This window comes from Numenius arquata, chromosome 5 (assembly GCF_964106895.1).
Source record: "Numenius arquata chromosome 5, bNumArq3.hap1.1, whole genome shotgun sequence".
NCBI classification, from domain to species: Eukaryota; Metazoa; Chordata; class Aves; order Charadriiformes; family Scolopacidae; genus Numenius; species Numenius arquata.
Genome location: NC_133580.1, coordinates 4,345,215 through 4,368,798, shown reverse-complemented (window position 1 = coordinate 4,368,798; position 23,584 = coordinate 4,345,215). Strand labels below are relative to the sequence as shown.

The 23,584-nt window shown below is 49.3% G+C and overlaps 1 protein-coding gene across 2 annotated transcripts in view; it reads right to left on the bottom strand.

The window, feature by feature from the left end:
* Positions 1 to 3,461: 3,461 nt before the first annotated feature.
* The window catches only part of OPHN1 (oligophrenin 1), a 63,743-nt gene continuing 43,620 nt past the window's right edge, over positions 3,462 to 23,584 (bottom strand). Inside the window, exons 12-23 of one of the 2 annotated variants that reach the window (XM_074147120.1) lie at positions 23,516 to 23,549; positions 21,659 to 21,721; positions 20,535 to 20,609; positions 18,257 to 18,341; positions 17,816 to 17,874; positions 16,152 to 16,257; positions 14,230 to 14,389; positions 9,966 to 10,113; positions 8,377 to 8,682; positions 5,852 to 6,017; positions 4,289 to 4,339; positions 3,462 to 3,512 (exon numbers count right to left, since the gene is read on the bottom strand). In XM_074147120.1, the coding sequence (XP_074003221.1) occupies positions 3,470 to 3,512; positions 4,289 to 4,339; positions 5,852 to 6,017; positions 8,377 to 8,682; positions 9,966 to 10,113; positions 14,230 to 14,389; positions 16,152 to 16,257; positions 17,816 to 17,874; positions 18,257 to 18,341; positions 20,535 to 20,609; positions 21,659 to 21,721; positions 23,516 to 23,549 (1,296 nt within the window). In that variant the 3' untranslated portion in view covers positions 3,462 to 3,469. The remainder of the gene's footprint in view (positions 3,513 to 4,288; positions 4,340 to 5,851; positions 6,018 to 8,376; positions 8,683 to 9,965; positions 10,114 to 14,229; positions 14,390 to 16,151; positions 16,258 to 17,815; positions 17,875 to 18,256; positions 18,342 to 20,534; positions 20,610 to 21,658; positions 21,722 to 23,515; positions 23,550 to 23,584) is intronic. The other variant, XM_074147121.1, reaches the window with a different exon arrangement.

Sequence of the window (23,584 nt, the reverse complement as noted above, 5' to 3'; positions counted from 1 at the left end):
ATTTAAGAGAGAAAGCAATTTTTTTTTTTTTTCTCCTGTGAGAAGTCTTTTTGGTAAATAAAAGCAAGAAGCCTGAACAGTAAATGTTAGTGCCCAATGTCACAATGCAGAGTTGAGGGGGATGGGAAAACAGATGTGAGGAGGGGAAAAAGATGCCGGATAGATGGAAAGAAGCTGGTGCTGTGTCTGCAGTAACCATAAATAAGTAGAAAGGTGTTTGTGCTGACAGAGGCAGCTGAACAAGAATTGGGAAGCTGAAGTTAAAAATGAGAAAAGATTTAAAAAACACATACTATCAAACCTCCCTCTCTGTAACAGGCAGAACAACCCACCCCTGCGCAAACCTGCTCCCCAGGCCCAGGCTGGTGTGTCCTGCTCAGTGTAGAGAGGGTTGGCTGCATCCTCGGGGTGCTGGGATGGGTCCTGTGCTGGCTGTGGGACCTGAGCAGTGGGATCCGCAGAGCAGAGGATGAGCTACAGCACGTGCAGCCCTGGGGCATTGCTTACAGAGGGAAAAAAAAAACCACATTCGGACTCTTTTTAACTTCATGGAAACTTTATAAACACTTGAAGGAATCTATGCTTTTAACATGACAAAACGGCTCTGAGGGCTGATGTCTGGGGGCCCTGCCGTGCTGCACGGGGAGAATCCCGTGTTCCCAGCTGTGTTGCTCCAGTGGCGCTGGCAGCAGGGCCAAACATCCCACCACCACTCCACTGTTGGTCCCCAGCGTTCAGCACGGAGGAGGGAAAAACCAGCACAGACACACACACAACAAATGACTTAAAAAGGACACAGTGAAATATGTATCTAATAAGCTGCTTCCTTCCATTGTTCACAATGTCAAACTTTAAACCGAACTCCCTTGGGTTTCTTTCTTCCCACGGACCCCAGCTCTGTCCCGCAGGATTGTGAGGCTGACTGTACAGGAGCCGTGCAGGGGACGCAACAGCCACCGAGTCCAACGGGACGGGAACTGTGCACTGAGCAGCATGGAGGGTGCCACCACCAGAGCCACCCATGTCCATGGAAGCTCATTGCTTCCCAAACCAACAGCCTTGAGAGGTCCACAACGCACAGCCCCGAGAGGGGGAAGGCATTTTGGGAAATGTTGGCTTTCTGTGGAGGAACCCCTGGCCTCACACCTCCGGGACAGCCACCCAGAGAGATGACAAAGCCACCAAAGGGCAGGCCAGCGCCTGCTGGCAGGAGGAGACCAGGGGCCTCCACTGCCTGGTTGCTGGAAAGGCTTCCCCAGCAATCACAGCCGTTCTGGGCTGGTCAGGGCACCTCTCTCCCTTCTTCTGGCTCGCAGCTTTATGCCCCCCCCCCCAAGATCAGAAAAACATGATGTGCTGTTCACACCTCCCGGATGCTCACAAGAAGGTGCAGCAGAAAGGGCTCACCATAGCTTTCCAAAGCCCTGAGATGCCAGTGTGCGTAATACAGCCTAGGTGTCGATAGCACTGTTTTGTTTGCTTTGTTTGTGTTTGTTGGGTTTTTTTTTTGTTTTGTTTTGTTTTTAAAGCCACTTTTACGTGCCACTGCTCAAAGCAGGAGTACGGGAGGCAGCAGCTGGGGCACCGCCAAAGCCCGAGGGAGCGAAAGCACCATTGACATGACACGTGTGTGTACAGCCGACGCCAGAATTACATTCAGCAATAAAGCAGCCAGGGCGCGAGATGCACACACGAGGCAAGCGTCCGGAGACAGCGCGGGAAGGACGGCGGCAGCATCCCACCGGCAAACCTGCACCGGGCAGGACACAAAGCGCGCTGGACAGGAGGGAGCTCCCGGGAAGCAGCTATCGGGGATGGTTGGCCACTGGTTTGGGAATGCTCCCAGCACCCAAGGAAAATCATTCGAAACAGGGGAAGCTGCCTTTGGGCTGGTGAGAGGAAGCAGGGAAGCTGCTCATTGCCTATTTACAGGTAAATGCTCCAGCCCTGGTGTCAGCTGGTCCCAGAAATAAGCTTCTACTGTTAAGAGGGGCACTAGGGGCTGTCCTGGCTCAGAGAAACCGTCCAGACTAAAGGGCATCATCTACGCTGCTGCTGCTGAGGAAGAGCGATGGACATCTCTTGAATTGGAAATTAATGTAACAAGCAAACGAGAAATGGGGTGGCTCTTAGAAAAATAGTGGGCTTTGGCCCATATTCAGCGAGTTTCAGTTCCTCGCCACCTCTGTGCTGCTCCACCAGAATAACCCCAGGACAAAGACTTCTTGGTGGGCCTGTGGGAAGGGGATCTGGTGGGAGAGTGGCTCACGTGGGAGGAGGAGGAGGCAGAGGAGGAGGAAGAGGAGGAGAGCCTGCCACCTCCTTCTCCCAGCTGCGTTCTCGGAGGCTGCTGACAAGACCAGGGCTGTCCGGAAAGCCGACCCACAGGCAGGGGATGCCACCTGGCACAGCCACGTCTGCCAGGGCGGTTTCCCAGGACAGGGTCATGTTTACGCCAGGGAGAAGATGAAGAGGCAGAGCTAAGTGCAATGGTCCCCCCAATTCCTGTCCTGCCTGCCTTAGCACAAGCAGTGTTTCCAGTAACATACACTGCTCTCCTACACACTGAAAAACACACTATAGCTTAACTGAGCGAGGAAAACATAACATAAAGGAAGGAGCTTCTCACGGCAAGGGGCTGGGGGGGCAACCCAAAGTCCAGTCATTCTGCCCTTGCATCCAAGCATGGGGAGTCAGCCCCTTGCGTTTTGACTCCAATGTCTGTCCAAGGTCACCCTTGCCAAGGTGCATTTCCCAAAAAGTGAGCAGGTAAATGGTCATTCCCGTCCTCTGCTGTCCCTTCCACAGCCCGTCGGTGCTCACCCAGCCGGTCACCTGCCAGGGCACACACGAGCATCCCCCCACAGCCTGCGCAGAGAGGAGTGGCGGAAGGACGGGGAACAGTTCAACACAAACGTGTGGGTAGGGTCTTCTCTCCATCGTTATCTCCCTCTCCTCTAATTTCTTGAGCCACTTGTGACAGCGTGCTCTGAAATTATCGTCCGGTAAGATAGCTGCTCTCCAGGGGCACTGGAACTGGGAAAGTCTTAGCTGTGACACATCGTTTCACCAGCACAGAAAATCTCCTGGGTTTAGCTGGGCTGAGGTGGTTACAAAGTCTGGAAGAAGAAAACAAGTATGGTCTATGCAGCAGTGTGAATTCATCAGCGATGGCAATGCCACAACCAGAGCAAGCTCAGATCTTGGCACCGCCGTTTGTGCAGCTCTCACATTTACCCTGAGCACTGCAGCGAGGAGGCTCGGGAAGGGAGCCACCCCCAACGGAGAGCATGGCCCACCTCCAGTCATTATCTTTCCTTCTGCAAGGGTCTCCTACGGGAAGGACATTTCTCCTCATCTTTCTTTTGAGATTCCCATTGCCTGCCCTGGACTCCCACCACCCCATAAATGCTGAGTTTATGTTACATGGGTGCTTTTGGTTTATTGCCATAAACACATACCTTTAGCCTCAGCTCTCATCACCTGGGATCCTGCCTTGTGGTGACGAAGAACTGTACATAAGGAAGAAGAATACAGAAAAAAAAAAATTAATGCAATAAGCAAGCTCAAATGCGGACCCATAAACCTAGATGGAGGGCTGGGTAACAGTCAGGTCAGGGATACATTTTCCAATATAACAAGTGAACTGTCAACACCAGCAGACAACGTTTATCAGACTTACATGCAAACCTGCTCGCACTTTTGGCAGAGGCTGTTGTTCTTGTTGAGCAGAGACTATTACAAATGAAATCTGCTGCCACAACGCACAACACTTATAATTCAAAGCCCTGCCATCCCAGCCTAGCCCGAAGGCTTTGGTGCCCAGGCTGTCATCCCGTCATACTGTCCCTCTCTGTGGTGGAGCTACGTCTGCACATACATCCTGTGTAGGACCATCCACCCTCCGGTCTCACACCTCTGATCATCTGCTGTGATCTAATCAGCCCTCCTTGTGCCTCCCAAGATCCTATCTCTGCTCTTTGCAGAAGCTGAGAAACAAGTACAAGGTGCACTATGCTGACTGAGATTCACACCCGTGATAAAAGGAATCTGTGTGTATGTTTATTACTCAGCAGATGTACATTTAACTTATCAAGTCTGTATCTGCATTCAAATATTACACTTTGTGCTCTTTATTTAGCTCCAGCCCTTTATCTTAGACCCATCGTCTATGCACCAGTATGAGAAGCAAGAAGAGGTCAGGGCTGGGGCTTCCCGAGGTGACTCACTCTGCTTCAGAGGGAGCACCCTACGCATTTAAATGCCAACTTCCCAGTGCCAGGCTTACTTGCTTGTTCTTCGGGAAGCTGTCTCAAAGAACTTTGTCCTAGAGGCCACTCTGCAAAGAGAACAAGAGAGGTCATTCCAGTTACCCGATAAGGCAATTTGCTAATTAGATCTCAGCTGTGCCAGGGAAAAGAACAGTAGCACTAGCAGACACTGAAGATGATCACCTTCTAATGATGTCTTTTCTGCTGAGGCAGCTCCTTGTGCTGCCAGCTCCATTCCCCTCTGCCCTCACACCGCCCTGGCCAGGCAGCCCTTCTCACTTTTAACTAGACTGCTTATTTCCGTGCTCTTGCTTATAATTCTACATACTGGTTTATAAACCTGCATCCATCACTTCTTACGGCCTCTCCTCCGGTTTCTATGTGCTTCATATTTAGCTTCCAACTGTCCTTATAGAAAGAAAAGTTCTAAGAAGTGATGCAGGAGAGCAAAGGCAAGGTCTGTTCCTGCCCTGCAGGTGCGGAGCTGAACCTCACGGCACCTTTGCTGGACTAAGGAGTGAAAATGCAGGACTTGGACCTGCACAGGGCAGATTTACTTTTGGGTGTGGGGGTGTGTGTCTCTGTAGACAGGGGGGACCAGTGCAGAGCAAACTCAGGAGCTCCCCCACTGCAGGAACTTCCTCCAGGTCTGCTGCTGGAGATGATTGTCACTGGTGGGCTGTGTGGCTTCCACAGTACAGAGGCACTTCAGTTTTGCACCTCATGTCACTATGGGCAGGGTGAGTCCCCGGGGGTGGACCCCGCACACCCCAGGGCTGCAGCACAGTGGCCGAGCATGGGATGAGGGGTGTTAGCACAGACTTGGGGTGCTGCCCTGCTCAGATGGCAGGGCAACAAAACAAACATCTTTGCAGCACCACAGCAGCACCCAGGTTACAGCCTCCCCACCCACCGGTCCTGGATGCTGGGCTGAGATCCCTGTGTATTTAGTCACCCTTTTTCCTTTGTTTTAATTCCCATTGAAAGAGCTAGGGTTTCTGTCTCTTTAAAATCTGAAAGAAGTCTGATGATGAAGCTGAACTCCATCCAATTTCCCTAAGAGAGACCCAAGCTGGATCTTGTCCTTCCCTAAGAGAGACCCAAGCTGGATCTTGTCCTTCCCTAGGAAGCGTCTCATTTAAGGCTTGCCCAGAGCCAGGCAGGGAGGGGCTCTCCAGCTTCATTGACAGAAAAAATAGCAGAGAAGGTGATGAGACAAAGCTCAGCCCCAGGGCTGTACTTGAGAAGGTTCAGAGCTTTGTTTTTCCAGCATGTGTTTGCCTTTGCTATGACCACGCTCCCCTCCCAGGCTGTGCCCTCTGCACGGCTTTTCCAGCGTCACGTTCCCATGCACTGGGATCGAAGCGGACGCTCGCAGGCTCCAGTCATTGTCCACCACTGGCACTGGAAACCAATATGGTATTTCTCCTCCTCCTCTTCCAAAATTCCTGGCAGGTGACCCCAGCTCCTCCTCTTGCTGCCCGGATGGACCTCGTCCCCCCGCATGCTCCCCAAGCCCCTGGGTGCTGGTGAGCTCCCCATCCTGGGTACCACGTGCCCGTCGAGGGCTGCCGACTTACACGGATGAAGGCATCTCTTCTGCTGTCCCTGCTATCAGATCTGGCCTCTGCTCCAGTTTTGGAGGGACGGGAGTCCTGCACGGTGGGTCCGGGGGTCTCACGGGGGGACGCATTATCACGGGTTTATCGCCATGGGATCGTGGCTTAGGGACACCGTCGTACTCGCCTGCAAGGTTGAGGATTGCAAACACTGAGTATGAAGCTTTGGTGGAGAGCTAGATGTTTATGAAGAGGCACTATATATGTTAGTGGGCTTGGTTCTGTCTGTCTGTCTGCCCCAATGTCCTCTCTTTGATAGTGGCCAGTAGTCAGAATTTAGGGAAAGAGTCCCAGGAAAAGGCAGTTCCCATTCTGCCTGCCCCAGCACAGCCTTCCTGGCACTAGAAAGAGGGGCTGATGCTGGACCCTGCGATGACAAACTTGCTATAGTTGCTGATTGCAAAGATGACATTGCCTGGGAATGACAAGTTTCCTTAAACAAAAGCTTTTATCTCAGACAGTGGCACTACTTGTCCTATCCCCCGGCTTTCTGCTCTGCTTGCAGGAGTTCCTGCCTTGGCTGCTTTTCTTCCCCAAGATCCATCCCACCTCGTTATTCACTTAACCCTTGAAAGTCTTCAAGGGTTAAGTGAATAAGGAATGAGTGTCAGACTTTACCTGACACCCCTGGTGACCCCACACCTTCCCTCCAGCGCCCAGACCTCCAGGGTGCATTTCCGCAGGACAGCAATCCCTGCGATCTTCTTGTCTGACCATTTATATGGCTCAAAACCATCATAAGAGCTGGGGTCCTGCCCTTCCAATTTAGACATTTCCATGCCTAACGACTCCTGTTTCTGAACAGAAATAAGTCAAAGATGTTTTTTCCATTTGGTACGATAACTAATTGCTGCAACCACTTAACCAAGGCTTTGTAAACGTTACTGAACCTCGTTATACCCTGGTGTGCCAGCTCAAACACCAGTCCTTAACCAACTCTCTTCCATATTTGCATTGTTAAATTCTGATCCTAAAATTTTCTCCTTGGTAAGCTGTATAGCTTGAATTTTTCAGTAAAAGTCCTGTTTTCTAATCCTTCAGCCTACACTTCTTGGATTGTCCATTTTTTCAAAATTATCCCCAAACTGTGCACGTGAAAGCTCAAAGCAGCGTTTCTAGCACTGACTTGCAAGTATCAACACAGACGTAATATAACTTTATTACTACTTCAGTCTTCTTCTGTATACACATGTCCAAGGATCAACACAGCCAGTTTTATTATGCTGTGTCTCCAGGACCCGCTGTCAGCACGCTGTATGTGATAATGCAAAACCATAAAACTTGGAAGCACTAAACGCAGTTGATGTACAAGCCAACTTTAAATGCTATCTTACTCTTCCAAAAGCAGATTCCCACCTACCATTTATGCGACAAATTTAAATTAAGCCAGTAGTGTCAGTCGGATGAATTCGATGTTTGTGCTACCCATCTGGGCCTTTCTTCTTTCTCTCCGTTGCACATGGGAGTCATTTATCAAGAATGCGGCCTGGTTTTTATTTTCTAAATACTGGACTTGAGGCTGTCAGGGTATGACAGCATCTGAAAAGCACTGGAAAGTGCAGAGGAGAAGCTGGAGAACGTCTACAGACACACAGATACACAAACACCCACCTGCCTTCCTCCACCGAAACAGACAATGCCAGCTCAGAGCCGGCCCCAAACTAATTAAGTTTCTGTATAAAGCTTTTTAGAACACAAATTATAATCATAATTCATATTTAACACCGACGGCTGAACTGTTGAAAGAAATGTTTCCAGTAAAGCCTCGGTAAGCCAGAACCTGTCACAGATGGCGTGACAGATAAAACGATCAGAAATAAAAATGTGAAAGTGACTTTTGCCATTTTCCTCATCTCTGCTGCAGAGAGCGCCGACGATCCGGAGAGCTTACAGCTGGTTAGACTGGATACAAATTGCTTGGGGTTTAATACACTTTATATCACTACTCAAGCCTGAATTTTATGAGTGCACTGAGCTAGGTTGAGCTCTGCATATGGGGAGGGTCAGCTACCCCACAGAAAGCTACCACACAGGAGGTTGCTCAAAGCCCCATCCAGCCTGGCCTTGAACACCTCCAGGGATGGGGAATCCACAGCTTCTCTGGGCAACCTGTTCCAGTGTCTCACCACCCTCACAGGAAAGAATTTCTTCCTAATATCTAATCTAAACCTCCCCTCTTTCAGTTTAAAACCGTTCCCCCTTGTCCTATCGCTCCACTCCTTCATGAAGAGTCCTTCTTCAAGGGTTGTGGGTCTGTGCCCACATCTCACGCTGTTCTGGTCTCCCAACCCCTCTTGCTGAGCTACATCAAGAGGACTCAAGGCGAGAAGCCCACCACCCGCTATCATAGATCATAGAATCACAGATGATGTGCAGAAAGAAAGGCTGGCTTGGGCACCCCGAGCTCTCCCTGGGAAAATGACCCTCCTTCTGCCTGGCTTTGGCTGGGACCCCAGCATGAGCCACAGCCCCGGGCACACTCTCACCCTCTCTGCCGTAGATCCCCGGCCGGGGAGCCGGTCTCCTGGCCTGGAGTGTGGAGGTCCTCAGGGCAGGGCTGGTCACCACCCCGTTGGCAGCCTTGGCGGCCGGCTTCGCTCCTCCATCCTGCAGCCTGGCCACCAGCTTCCCCACCTCCACCTCGGCGCGTGGGTCCGGCCGGCCCTCAGTGGGGGGACGCCCTGGATCATCCCCTCCAAGCCGGGGTGCAGGCAGGCGGCTGCGGTGCAGAGGCTTGGGAGCCTCCGTGCCGACGCTGTTGCTGCCGTTGGGGGTCTGGCCGTGCCGGTCTGCTGCGAAGCCAAGGAGACAGAGAGCCATAGGGTTAGGGACAACAGAGGGGTCGCAGTCTCTGCCCCACGGCAGTGCAGAGCTCTCCCCCCGAGCCGCACAGCTCCTGTGGTACCGAGGGACAAACACGCTTGTGGCGTGCGGTGGGGGATGGACAGACCCTCACCCACCCTGAGCAAAACACAAATAGCGAGTGGCTCACGCAAATGCTGAGAAATAAAGAAAACTGAATATACTTATGGGTTTCTTTCAAATTTCCAGTGCTCTCACTCACGAGGAGTTTTGTACCGTGCTTTTATGTGCCTCCAAAAATAATTCCTCTCATCCCTCTTGCTGTGCTAGAGACCCAGGCGCAGGATGCAGAAGTACCGCTATGAAGCTGATTGTACCCTGCTGCCTTGGGGCAGTCAAACGCTAATGCTTCTGCTCCCAGCGCAGAGAAACATTTAAATGCAAGGCCATCTAAAACTACATGACCAGTCTTGTGATTTTAAAACAGCAATTTGAATCAATCGTGTATTACCAGTGCTAAAAAGTACGCTTGTAGTATTAAGCCTAAAACATCATCAAAGCTCTGAAAACTCTAACAGAGAAAAAAGACTTTTCATCTCTTGTGATGATGATGTGATCCGGGGCACAGCTTGCAACGCCAATTAGAGCAAATCGGGCGCAGAGAAACCTGAGTTTACATTGATGTGCCCTTCAACATGATAATAAGGGCCTTAATGCTTCCTTACAATCAAATTAATTTAACAGCAGAGTTGTACTCGGTCTAAAAATACTATCACTGGGTCCTAAAAAAGTGCTCCGGTGTTCTCGCTCTGGATGTAAAATCGCCAGCGGCTGAGCCAGCCCTGCAGACCCTCTGGGGACTGATGTGCTCTGCTGGGACAAGACTCCAGCAGCACGAGGCCACCCCCAGCCCAGGCACCCTCGTTCCCATCCCACCAACTCTGCTCCTCAGTCTTATTTCCATCACTTTGCATTTTTGCCTCTGAAGCCGCAAAAACTTTCCACTGGGCTTCTCATAGGCGAGGACCAGTCTTAGTTTAGCTCACGGAGAATACTGCAAGGAACAGAAAAAAGAAATACTGATGGAGTTTGAGTTGTGAGATGATGTGAGGGGTTTTTCGCTTTCCTTTTTCACCAAACACCAGAACTCACTCATGTTCACAGCCTGGGAAATGCAATCCTGCTACTGTTATCTCCACTGCTCCTGGAGAGGGGTTAAAAGAAACAGGAGGGGTGAGAGGCAGGTAAGGCATCAGTGAGCAGCTGGACTGACCTCCACTTTCTTCCACAGAAGCACCGAAGAAGACGGGTCTTTCCCTCAGAGGACGTTTGGAAATGGTGATGGGTTTGTGCCGCCGGGCAGCCACCCTGGGAGGAGGCACCGGGGGGGGAGTGGTGTCTTCTGGGGGTCCAGAGTAGATCTGTAAAGGCAGACACGTTTAGATGACCCTCCAGTCTCACCAGGACAAATGACATCCTCAGAGGCTTGCCTCGTTAACCCTGGTGTCATTAAAAGGCACCTCACAACAGAGTATGGAGGTAGGAGGTTGAGCCATACCAGGAGCTCAAACCCAGCTCCTGCATGGCACGTGGCCACCCCATCACCTTTGCCAAGGGCTGCCCTGCTCCTCCCTGCTCTCCAGCAGGCACAGAAATGCCTATAAATACTTAAAGGGTGGGTGTCAAGAGGATGGGGCCAGTCTTGTTTCAGTGGTGCCCAGTGACAGGACAGGAGGTAATGGGCACAAACTGGAACATAAGAAGTTCCATCTAAACATGAGGAGGAACTTTTTTACTTTGCGGGTGGCAGAGCCCTGGAACAGGCTGCCCACGGAGGTGGTGGAGTCTCCTTCTCTGGAGACATTCAAACCCGGATGGACACGTTCCTGTGCAACCTGCTCTGGGTGGTCCTGCTCTGGCAGGGGGTTGGACTAGATGATCTCCAGAGGTCCCTTCCAACCCCATATTATTCTGTGATTCTGTGGAACCATCTGTGGCCCAAGTCACCTCTGACTGACCCAGGAGGGCTGGAAAAGGCAGGGCTGCTCCAAACCACCTTCCGCAGCCCATGAGAGCCTGGCAGCCGTTTGCCCCAGCCCTGCGACCCCAGCTCCTCCAGCCTCTCCACGAGAGGGACAGCATGGTGCCCACCAGCCGCTCCGAAGGTCAGCAGCACCCCGGAAAGCCCTGGTTACCAGGGCTAGAGAGGGGCTGGAGCAGGGGGGATGCTTTAGTTATGGTTCTAGAGACGTGTCCTGCCGTGAGCTCTGCTACAGCGGGTTCCCTGCTCTGCACCTTGCACACCCACCGCAGCGCCGAACTAATTAATGCAGGAAAATCACAAATAGAGACAAAATGCGTAGAAGCAAATTAGCCCGGAGGAGATGAAGAAAGCTTTGAAGCTGACAGCTTCTGAGAAACATCAAGTTTTCCACCCCAGCGAGGCGATACAATCTACAGAAAGCACCCGAACAAACCACCGCATTGTTTCAGATTTAACGCTAAAAACCCCTCCAGCTCTTGGCTTACAATGAAGTGTGTGGCAGTACGAAATTATCTTGAATGAAATACTGGCATAAAAACAATGCTGCTAAAGAGTTTTATCTCCTTCTCTCACTGGTCACATGGCACCTATTTGGTTTGGTTTAATTTAGAGGTTCTTATTTATGTCAATGCTTTTTTTAAGAGCTGAAAATAATTAAGCTTCTGGGCAGTCTCCTGACCATCTGAAATACCACACTAAGGACCAAAACCAACTGCTCTTGTGTTTTTCCCATGGATATTAATTGAATTTCTATCAGGCTTTAAAGAGTGAGTTACTATGGACAGGGTGGCATGGGCTGCCGAGACCCGGGGCTGCGCTGCCCGTCCTGGGAGAACATGGAGCTGGTCCCTTCCCGGCTGCCGGCAGGAGATGAGATGGATCAAGCCCCAGAGGACAAGAGCTGGTGACAGACCCACCAACGAGCAGGGTCACTGCACCCTCGGTGCAAGCTTCATTATGGAAGAAAAATTTTATCATGTTACATGAATAAATTGACATTCTGATTTGATTAAGGGTGCCATTTTTGTAATTTAAACCAAAAGTATGTTCTTTCTTCTCCCAGCTAAAGAGTAGTACTGGGAAAACAAGATGGGCGATGAGAGAGAAAAACATGTCCCAACTTTAACCTCCTTGATCCCAAAGACCAGGTAGCGCCCACCACAGCACCGGCTGCTGATGCTTAATGCCAAGAGGGGCTCTGCCCTGTGCAGGGCAGCACATTTTCTCCACTCCAGAATACAAAGCCTGGTGTCTTCTCCCTGCCTGGATTCAGAGGAATTTGCTCTGACGTTAACAGCCCATGATTTAAAAGCAGCAGCTCAAGTATTACTAAAATAGCAAAGGTTTACCTGCAGCAGGACAATTTTTTGGAAACATCAATCTCACTCCTACATATTGACAAGTGTTCAATATTGTTTTTTAAAGAAAAAAAAAGCGTTAAGTTCCCCATGGATGCTTATGCAGAATGCTGTTTTCACGAGGTGCTTTTCAACATCTGAAAACCATGCTAAAACCCACCGCTAACTACTCTTTTTAAGATGTGGGTGCAGCCTCTGCTTTGCTTCTGCCTTCTAAATGAAATTCCAAGTTAAACAACTTGAAGGTACAAAGATATTGACAGATCCTCATATTTAGAAGGTTTGTACAGTGAAGAAGGTGTTTCCAGAGCCATCAACTTATTTAATTTAACCACGGCACTGACATATAAGCTGTGGAAACAGTAATTATCCACAAAGTCTTCACGAATAGTTACTTTGTCCTTTAGAGTCTTCATATTGCACTGTATAAACCTTATCCCTCTCTTCCTCCAGACTCATTTAGAGTGTTTGCTCATGTGTGAGCTGAAGACACCTTCAGCGCTGACGCTGAACTTACGAGCTCAATCTAATAAATGTTACTAACTTAACCTTAATGCTGAAGAAATTAAAAGCAAGCAAAGAGATGTCTGGCTTAATTAAAGATTTAATTCCAGCTCTTAGAGGTGGTGGTGTAAGTCCCGTGTTGACTCAGTCTGCACCACAGGCTGTTCAAGAGGGGAGGACAGAGGCTCGGTTCTGGAGCAAGTTGCGTGAGGATCCCAACACACAAACGACTCACTGTTTTGCTATGGGAACTTATTAAAAGCGTTCGCAGAGACCTACAAAGAAACCGCCATGTGACTTTCATGAGCTTCTCGTGTGGATACTCCAAAGCCTCTCTGAGCTCTTTCATCTCGTTTCTCTGGTTCCAGTCCTTGGCACCACAACTGACTCCCACGCCACCCATCTGGTCCCCGTTTGGTTGCTCCGACTCCACATCCACTTCTGCAAGCATCTTGCTCTTTTAGCTTCGGCCTCCTCTTCCTTTCCTGAAAAGAGAGCTTCACCTCTGCCTGTGTGCTGCTCTGTCTGCTGGGAGCGCTACCTCATCTTCCTCACAGCAAACAACATCCTTTAAAGGATGCCTTCAAACCTTCCCTACCTCTAAGACGTAAGAGACTGTTTGGACGCTCTGTGTGTAAAGTATTCTGAAAAGCTGAAGGACCAAACTCACTCCTTTGAAGCTAGCGTTGTTCTTAGGGAAGCAATCTGGTCCCTGGGACGCTGACCTGAATGCAACCGCTGCTCAAGTTCTTAAATATTAACATACAGCTCTATCATCCTCCAGCCACCCTGAAAACCCTCAGCCATTATATCAGACTCCGTGCGGAGAAAGCGCTAATACAGAGGGCAGCGGAATATTCTGCTTTCCATCAGGAGACAAAGCGCCACATGATGAAAAGCTGTTGTCTCCACGTGAATCTTCAGCACCCACCACAGCAGACTGATCCAGACTGTACAGTTAGGCAACGCTTTCACACAAAAACATTCAGCAAGGCCTCATGAAAGGCAAATGGTGCTGGAGCCTCGCTGGGGTGCATTGCCCCAACACAGCAGCCACCGGCCACTCACCGAGGTCTTCTCTGACAGCTCCCCTCCCCAGACTTGCCCACGCCATCCCTACACCTGGGTCTGAACAGATTGTATCCACAAATGAACTATTTTCATCAGCCTTTTAATCCTGCTTTGGGTTTTTTGTCTGCTTTGGGTTTTTTTTGTCCCCTCTATAATAGTTGTATAATGCCTCATCTTGGACTGTGCCTGTTGAAACCAGTTATGCTCTGGTCCAGCTCCTGCTTTCAGCAAAGGAAAGTGTAAATTCCTGTAATGTCCAAGCATAGAACAGGGTTTTTTTTTCAATAAAGATTCCTCTTATTTAAAAAGAAACCAAAAATCCCTTGGCTCAGGGTTTCCTTTGTAACTAGCTAAAGGCAATGGTGAGGAATGTATCTGCTACACTTTTTGTTTCCTACTGAAGCATTTCAGAACAGTATATTATATAAAAAAATCCCCCTCTAAGGAGACTCCGGGAAAAGGAGCCAGAGCTCTACATCGTTGCCACAGCAACTGTTTGCACGAACATGATGGAGCAGCCAGAAGCTGCATGGAGGTGCTCCTGGGGCGGCCACCCGTACCTTCCCAAAGTGCTCGATGAGGATCTCAACCACTATGTTTTGGAACTTGATGTTCATCATCGCTGCCACGGTGTCCTCCTGTGCTCGCATGAGGGTAGGGCCAAATATCACCCCCATGTTAGACGGTGACATCAGATTCTCTCGGCTGTGCTCACATATGCTGCGGGCAGGAAGGAAACAAGGAATAAGGTTTTGGTTTGGTTTGTGGTTTTTTTTTTTTTTTTCCAAACAGATCTTATTCCAAGCAATAAAAAAGGACACTGAGAATCAGTCATTCAATTTTCTTCATTTTGTTTCAGCAGAATTTGTTTCCCAACCCTACCAGAGATAAAACATGTCTCTAGCTATGACAAGCATGTTTGGCCAGGACAACTGTCTGGGAGAGCAACATGCTGACAGCATTTTTATTTGATCCTTTCCCACTCCTATCTCCTCTTTTAACTCTGCAATCAAAAGTCATCTGTGCAACACAGACATAAAAGGAATCATTTAAATTGGAATATCCTATTCATCCAGAACTGAATTTTCGCTTTAATTTTTCCTCTCTCTGAAGGAGGAGGACTGAATGTAGGGAGCACACTTTGGAGGTTTTCAATAAATCTCTACACAGCATCTTCTCTCTGAAAGAACCACCGTTTTCGCAGAACAGAGCTTGTTCTGCCCAGCAGCCTTCAAGCCCTGGAGGAACGTGAAGTATTAACCACCAAGGAGGGCACTACCTGTTTCCAGGAATGGACCAGGGGAGAGAGACCCTGATGCTGACATGTGATGAATTCTGGGTTTGCCCTGTAGCTCTGGTGGTAAAGAGGTTTCTGTCAGCGTGAGGGAGAGAGGGAATGGAATTTAAGCGTGAACACTTCAAGGAATAAACAGAATGACCACAAGTACAGCGTTGGCTTCATTGGACCGCACACCAGATACTCTCAGCTCTGCCACTTAGGCAAAAAGGTTTCTAAAAACCACACAAACACGTGCATGAAAGGCTGGAAGCGGATGGCAGCAGGATCCCCAGCAAGCCCTCCCTGCCCCAAAGAGGGGACATGGCACCCAGGGCCAAGCCCTCAGCATCGAGTGTTGGGGAATGACAATGCCACATCAGCCCTGCTTATTACTGAAACAGCCCAGTTTTGAAAACGACTTCTCCAAAGGTCCAGAGCAAGCCCTGTCACACAAAAGCCATTTCTTCCGCAAGCCCTGGTCCTTCCTGACCCACACACAGGTTGCTCCCTTGCTTTTGAGCTTCAGCGTGGCTCGTCACAAGCCTCTCTCCCTGCTGCACCTCTGCTCCTCCTTGGGGTGGAGAGGGCAGAGCTTCCACACTGGGCCTTTGCTTTCGGTGTGACAAGGAGGCAGGAAAACACCCATTTCCCAATGCAGTGCTGCTGCCATTATCATCCAGTAACAGGCTTTTTCAGTGGCTCACTGGCGGAAGCACGCGGGACAGTGCTGCTCAGTGCCACCACGCACCCAACAAGCCTGCAGGAGGGCAGGGACTGACACGCTCAAGCCTTCGTGCTGCTCTAAGGGCTCAGGACATTGAATCCATAGAGCTGGAGGTAAAACCAAAGCATGCTTCACGTTCAGCCCACGGGCACAGGTCCTATAGCCCTTCCCAAACCCCAGACCTAACATTCTTGCTAACTGGAGTGAGAGGTGACAATTTATAGCTCTGCTGTCAGAGGATATTTTCATTTTACAATTATTTCCTGCTTGGTGCTTGTCAGAAAGGGGATGAAAGTGGCAATTAGAAAGAGAAGCATCACTTAATGCAGTGGGTAACAAGCATAATCATACCATTTGTGTAGTACAAACATAAATCCCTAGGGGGACTGCGGTAGATGCAAACCTGCCACAAGAAAAGGCTTGTTCTGCTGCTTCCATTATTCCCCTTACTTTGGCTTTAGAGAAAAACGTCTGCTTACTTGACGAGGTGTTGTATGAGGAGCTCTAACATCTCTCTGTTCTTGTCAGGTAGTTTATAGACCAGAGCGTGAATGGCTCCCAGCCTGTAATCCAGGTTCTCAGATTCTGGAAAGAGAAGTAGCACGAAGGGAAGTTTGTGCCCGCCACATTCAAAGGAAATACATCAGAGCAAAATAAAGCCAAAGAAAACCTGTGGGAGCCTTTCCTTCTGCCACGTAGGGCTGGCTGGCCAAACCAGGCGATGGGAAGCAGAAGGAAGGTGAGATTACATAGCAACAGGGTAACCATCGTGAGAAACAAAATGAAGTGGAAAGAGGGAGAAATGAAGCTTGAAAGGGAGCTTAGAGTCGCACTCTGCCTCTGAGCAGGGCCGGGGAAACAGGCTGGGCATGGCCGGGTACTGCCCTTCGCACCCTCGCCCCGCACAGCAGCACACCTGGGGAACGCACGGCCTCTCTGCTGGGTATCTTATCAGCCCAGACAGCTCTAACACCGAACAAGGTGGTAAAATGTCCTGCAGGGAAAAAAAATGGGAGTCCCTGACCCAAAGAGGTCACCCTCAGAAGCATAAATAATCAAGAAACAATAAAATACTCGGTGTGAAAAGAATAGTGTGGGATCTTGGTGGCTGGGAAGCTTAATGGTGCAAGTTTCTGAGGGAGGGTAGGGAAGGGATTATGGTTTTGCACATACCCAGACATCATTGGTTTAACCAGTTCTGAAACTAATAAATCTTAGGCTCGAGCACGATCAGTAGGTGGTGGAAAATTTTCCTTGCCAAGTAAGAACAAGTGTTATTAATTCTCTGGAGGTCCAGAGTGAGGATAGGCGGGCGCTCTCCTAGCCTCCTGTTGACTTCAATGGAGGCATGGGGATGGGAAGGATGCTTCAAGCCAAAACGCTTCTGAGTGTGCCATAAATTTCCAAATACCAGTACTTCCATGCTGAGAGATGACCAGCTCCCTGTATCCCTCCAGTCTCCATCTCAGCATGCTGCCTCTCAACACGCTCTGAAGATGCAGCCAGATTAGAATAATTACAGTTTATTTGAAATGGCCATAACCACAGGACAGCCAAGGACCGGCCGGTTTAGCACCAGCGATTCCCTGTCCGTGTACCCATGTTACCTGGCTAATCTCCATTAATACTGGCTGTGGCTCAGTCCCAAAAGCTGCAGCAGAAAAATGTCTTTCATGTATTGGTAGACACTCTGGATTCAACATCCCAGGACAAATTTCCCTACTTAAAGGGAGCACCTATCTATCTGCGTGGCAGATAGTATTTTCAGTATTGAAAAATAATTTTTCTGGGACCATGGCAGGGGGGTTGGAACTCGATGATCTTTAAGGTCCCTTCCAACTCTAACCATTCTATGATTCTATGACTTGTGGTGATTGCAGGTTAGCTGACATCCCCTGGCTCTCTATAGCATGAAACTGTTACAGGGAAGGGCACTGCAACAGCAAACAAAAGAGGGGAAGAAATACCACCATCTCCCTTGCACAATTAAGCACTCAAAAGAGAGGGTCACTCCTCTTTCTACAGGGGGAAGTGGCTGGACACCCCGGTGTTGGGCTGGCAGAGCTCTGTCAAGTGATTTTGATGTACACTGGCTGGGGAGGGCAGGGCTGGGGACCAGCAGCAGGGCAGCTGTGGGACTTACTGGCAGCCAGGACCAACTCTTTGTGGAGCTTGTAGGTCATGACGGGTTCAGACAGGTTCCTGCAATAACCAGAAAGAAAACTGAGCTCTGGCAGGGCAGCATGACCCACTCGCAACTGGTCTTGAAGCACCGATGGGCAAATCTGCTTCCCTCCAGCACCACAGCTCCCAGTGGCATCTCCCCCCTAGACAGTACTATTTAAACAGCTTTCCCCGTGGGATGTGGGGTTTCTACAACAGACATATCGCTCAAAAAACAATACAAAATTAAAAAATCCATTCCTCTTCCCAAAGCCTTTGTCAAGACTTTGCCCTTTCTAAGAGCCAGATGTTAACATCTGGTGGTTCACTCTGTTTTTCCCCTGGATCAGCCCCAAGCTCCTTTGCCCACTGGGGGCACATGTGACCTGCAGTGCTACCCGAGATAAAACTTCAGTGCTACCTGAGATAAAACTTCAGTGAGCTGGTAATCGTCTTGATGTCCCAATCGCCGCTTTGGAGATCCACATCCCCTGGACACTTTGGATCTGGAGGAAGAATAAATTGGCTTTGAAATAAGGTCCATTTCGAGGTTGTTAATAAATAGCACACTCTCAGGGAGGGCATCCTCTTGAGACAAACGGTGCTACAGCAGCACATGAAGAAGAAAGCTGCTGATTCTCAGGATTGGGAAAAGCAGAACAACAGTACCAGCGCCAGCACTTCGGAAAGGCTGAGGAGCAGTGCTAACTAGGGACAAAGGAAAAAGCAAAAGGTAACATTTATGCAGTGGTGAAAAGTTAGTAAGTGCCTATTCTCTACAGTTTGTTTTTTTCCCAGCACAGCCGAGACTGGCAAAACAAACACATTTCAACAGATCCAAGACAAGCTTTCTGATATCCAAAGTAATCTAAATGTCCAGTTCCAATCCCTCCTTCACAGCTACTCCCCTGAAGGCTGTTCTGGAAACATGTCCTCTTGCTGCACAGAGAGGAGGGAGCTCAGAGGAGGAGGCACAGCAGCGTGGAAGTACACTTTGCTCCTGCCTACCATCACCCAACAACCACATCGTTTCTGTGGTACGATGAAGTAAAGGATGTGGCTGAAGGATGGGGACCATCTGAACTAAAGAAATGAACTGCATGACTTATTAAAAAAAAAAGAAATAGAGACCAAAAAAAAAGTTTAAATCTATCTCCTTACTGAAGTTCAGAATGAAATCCTTCTGCAGCAATTAATGCCTCTGTTGTTGGACTTTCCATTGTGATTTTGTACACAGTGGGGTGGCAAGTGGTCAACCAGACCAAGGCATATAAATAAAATGAAAAGCCACTCACTGGTGGGGTTTGGATGAGAGAACCACAGAGCTACTCACAGGGAGGGTGAGAATCAAGAAGCAATAAAAACTTAGCTAAGTGATTAGTCACCAGGCAAGTGTAACTGGATAGCTGTCTGAAGTCGTGGCTCCATGGGAATTGGGTACAGCTATACGTCGGCACAAACCAGCCTTCTTAATAAACAACAACAATAGTAAAAGCAATAGTAAACAATAGTAAAAAACAATAGTAAAATCCTGTGAATACTACATTAATATCAGATGTCTGTGCAGGGAGCTGGTACGAGCCCAAGGCACGCGGGTATCAATGTAAATGTACTTTCTGCCCCGAGCTCCAGTCGCTCGGGCAGGGACGGTGAGAAGAACTCGGTGTTTGTGCATGTGGGCGACCGACCCTTAGGGCTCACAGCCTGCCCTGGCCCACGTGTGCCACGGGACAGGGGCACGATAGCCTCAGCCAGGTCCCAGCCTGGGAATGCCCATCCCAGCACAGAGCAACGCTGCCGAGCTCCACAACCTGCTGCTGGGAGTTTAACCTTTCCTTATATAAAGAATACTTAGCAATTTATGTATGAAATACAAGGTTCAGCTCACAGAAAGGCTGACAGCAGAAATGCACATAATCACAGAATGGTTTGGGTTGGAAGGGACCTTAAAGATCATCTTGTCCCAATCCCCCTGCCATGGGCAGGGACACCTCCCACTAGAATAGGTTGCTCCCAGCCCCATACATTGACTTATTAACTTATACATTGCATACAGTGAATTATCCCAATCCTTACGGGCGAAAACCTTAAACCAGGGTAACAGTTTCCCTGTGGAGACCACCTTCCCAGTATAGCTCTCTGTGATACCCCACCAAGGGAAGGGGTTCCTCTGAGCTCCTCTGCGGGGGCTGGTTTAGGAGATGGCCGTGATGGATCCGAGGAACAAGGCACCTCCCCATGAACAGCATCGGGCGGGCGAATCCCCTGGCAGCAGCGCTGCCGGCAGTGGAGGAGAGGGCGAGGGCTCATCTCTCCTTGGCTGACGTCCCGCATCCCGGGACCGTGGCAGGAACATGTCCCCAGCACGTGACTCCAAAATGCCTGAATATTTTTAGCGCATGATGAGAGAAGGCTTGTCCCCACTGCTCCAGGGTCACCGCCTCGCTTTATTTCGCTGCTGCTCACTTGACTAAAAATGCAGGTTGCACCACCAACAAATAAACGCAGTTTAAAGGGAGAGGCATAAGAGGGGGCCACAGAAAAAAAGCCCAGAAGAGAAGGGGAAGATGTGCCTTGGAGAGGCTACAGGGACCAAAAACCACGCTTGACATTTCTCACTGTGAAACCTGATCCTCTCTGTCCCCCTCAAACAATACAAAAGCAGGACAATCAAGTTGCGTGGAATAATTAATTCTTACCAAAAAAGGCGTTCAGCAACTTCTGCACCTGAATATTGCTGCCCACAGTCCGGTAGATGCCTTCCGTAGTAATCCCTAAGCAGAAGAAAGCCGAAGAGCGTTAGCCAAAGGTCTTCCCCAGATGGTGGGAAGTCCAAAAGCCCCATCTAGTGGAACCCCTCTCCCTGCTGCCAGGTGCTGGATCCGCAGAAACGCTTCTGCCCCAGGAACCACTCGGGCTCTGTCCCCCCCCAGCATCCCGGGCTGCCCCCCAGCAAGGGGCTGCTGCCGCCAGGCTCTGGGGGCTGTGGGCAGGAGCTCCGCTTGCCCATGGTGGCCACCAGCACGGCCATGTACTTCGTGCCGGGATGGTGTCACGGGAGGGGAGAACAGCCAACGTGCAGAATACACGCTTGAGCTGGCAAACCCTACCTGCCTAAATACAGCGTTTCTGGGGAGTGCTGCTTTCACATTCCTTTGTTCAAATTGTGACAGAAGGCAAACATATTTAAGCAGATTTTTGGAAAATATTAGCCAATGTTAGGAAAGACAGAACCGCTGTATTCGCCTGGAGGGTCTCTTTACCCTGCTCCTTCCCGTTTTGGCACGGCTTTGCTGTGGCCATATCTCCCAAAGGTTCTGGAAATGAAACCAGTCACCTTTCCCTGCCGCAGCCACGGGATCCAGCTGTTCTAGAGTGATTTATCTTCGTCCGATAGCCCACACCAGCAATATATGCTGGTACATTCCACGAAAGACCAGACCTACTTCTGTCCTGCTGCTTTTAACAAAATGGGTCCGAACAACCCTGCACCCCAGTTAACCCCTGCTCTCTCCCCCCAAGTACAGAGAAACTTCCAAAGCTGTTCTCCTTCTGCCTAACCATGGGCTTTCTCAGAGCCAAAGATGAGAAACCGATGAATGACAACAACATAAGAGTGGAAATTCAATCCTAACCGAATTTGGGATAACGACATTGCAAACAGTGGAGGATTTCTACTCCTCCGACGTGTTCTTCAGTTAAAAGTCAAAGTCTCGTTTCAGCGACTAACACCACCATACTGCAGAAAATACAACATAATTCAAGGCCACGGGAAGCAGCGCCAGGATGGCGGCACCTCCTGATGCCAGGGCGAGCTCCTTACCTTTCGTTTCCACTGCGTTGATGCACTTCCGTACAAACTTGAAGCCGACCTCGTTCAGCTCCACTGTTTCGAACAGGAGAAGCGGGATTAGCTGCCTGAGCACCACCAGGGAAAACTACTGGGAAGGCCCCATGCCCAGTCCCCGCTCGGCACACAGAGCTGCCGGCAGCACACGTGCATCCGTACTGCGTACATCCCCCCATGAAAACACAGGCATTCTCTAAATCCTGGCCAGGAATTATTAGTTCCATATGTTCTCCATTTTTTCCTTGAATTTATTTTGAGCTGCAGCCTTGCTCCCTCCCCCCTTTCTGTCTTTAATAACAAGTGTAAACCGGAGTCCCGCCACATGTGACTTTGTGTCCGATAAGGAGTTGATTAAGCATTTCCAGAGCACACCAAAATCTGCAGTTAAAGCTCTTCCACATCATAGGATCGTGTAATTTCTGCTTATCTGCTTGACTAGATTAAAAAGCAAAACCAATACAGCTTGATATGCTGAGTAAAGCAGAACACGGGTTTTTGTTCCAGCCAATTAACCACAGACTATCTCTGTGCCTGTTTTGCAGGCATCATGAAGCAGGTAGAAAATCAGAATATTTTTTTCTACACACATATCTCAACTTCTGTTATCACACTACTACTTCTGCTAATTTTTGCAGGATATCTGGAAGGATCGTTCAAGTTATAACGTAAAATATCTTTCTGTTCAGTGCAAACATTTATATTGAATTTCTCCTAAGTGACCATGTTGCTGTTGGTTTAGAATTTTGGGGGTTTGGGTTATTTGGGGGGAATGGAGGTATGTGGATTTTTGTTTATCTTTTTAACGTAAACCAACATTTTACTGGAAAAAACCAGCCACAGGACACATGTGGACAAACTCCAGCCACAGCACAGGAGACGCTGGTGAATCCTCTGAAACCACTGTACTTTCAGCAAGTTGTTTGTAACGATTCTCTCTTCTCTGAGCAACAGTGCTGAAAAGCTCAGACGCATCTTAGCTCTAACATAGGAGTGAAGACAGCCTTACGCATAGATCCGCTCAGTACTTGATACTGAGTGGGATGATATGACTTGAAGTCTTTCTAACTCTAATCTATTAAAAATAGAGCGTATTTACTTTTGTGAAACACGGAGTCACATTCTTTCCAGGCGTGTAATGCAAACACAAGTCAAACAACAGGTTTCACAGAATCATAGAATCTTCTAGGTTGGAAGGGACCATGCTTATGCCTCTGATAACGCTACCTCTATGCTCATTAAAGTCAGCTAATTAAAGCTCTAAGATACAGAATGCAAGTTTTCACCCAGCTAACAAAGCCCCAGAGGTTTCCACGTCAGCAAACTCAGCCACTGCAGCAATGGTCTGTGAAAGGGGAAAGGGAAGGGGCAGCAGCCTGTCCCGGGGGTGCAGGGGCGGTGGGTAGGGTACCCCCCTGTGAAGGCGGGGGACACGGGACAAGGTGGTGGGATGGGAGCTCCAGGGAACTAAATGCCACCTCTTATTTTCCTATTATAATCTTTCCTAGGGAAATGCCCTCAAAACCTCCCACTGATCTTTTTTCCCCTCCGTTATTTTGGGGTTTAGAGGTGCAAATTGAACTCCACATCCCGCTAGTTCTTGCTGAATAAAAACCGCACGTTGCAACCGATAACTTTTACCGTTTGCGAATTTCTTATCTGGCCTCAGTATCAGACATTGTGAGGAAAAGGGAAGAAGTTACACTGCTGCCATGGAGGGAATGCACAGCCTATTCAGCAGAAATCGAGGACGAGTGTATCTGCAAGGAAATACACTCCCCGACCTCCAGAAAGTTTCGACAGCTCAGAGGAACAGCAACAGAAATGACTCACTTTCTTCCTGTTTTGTGATGGGACTGTGGTAGATCTGAAAAAGGGGTGGGAATGGAATAGGAAGAAACA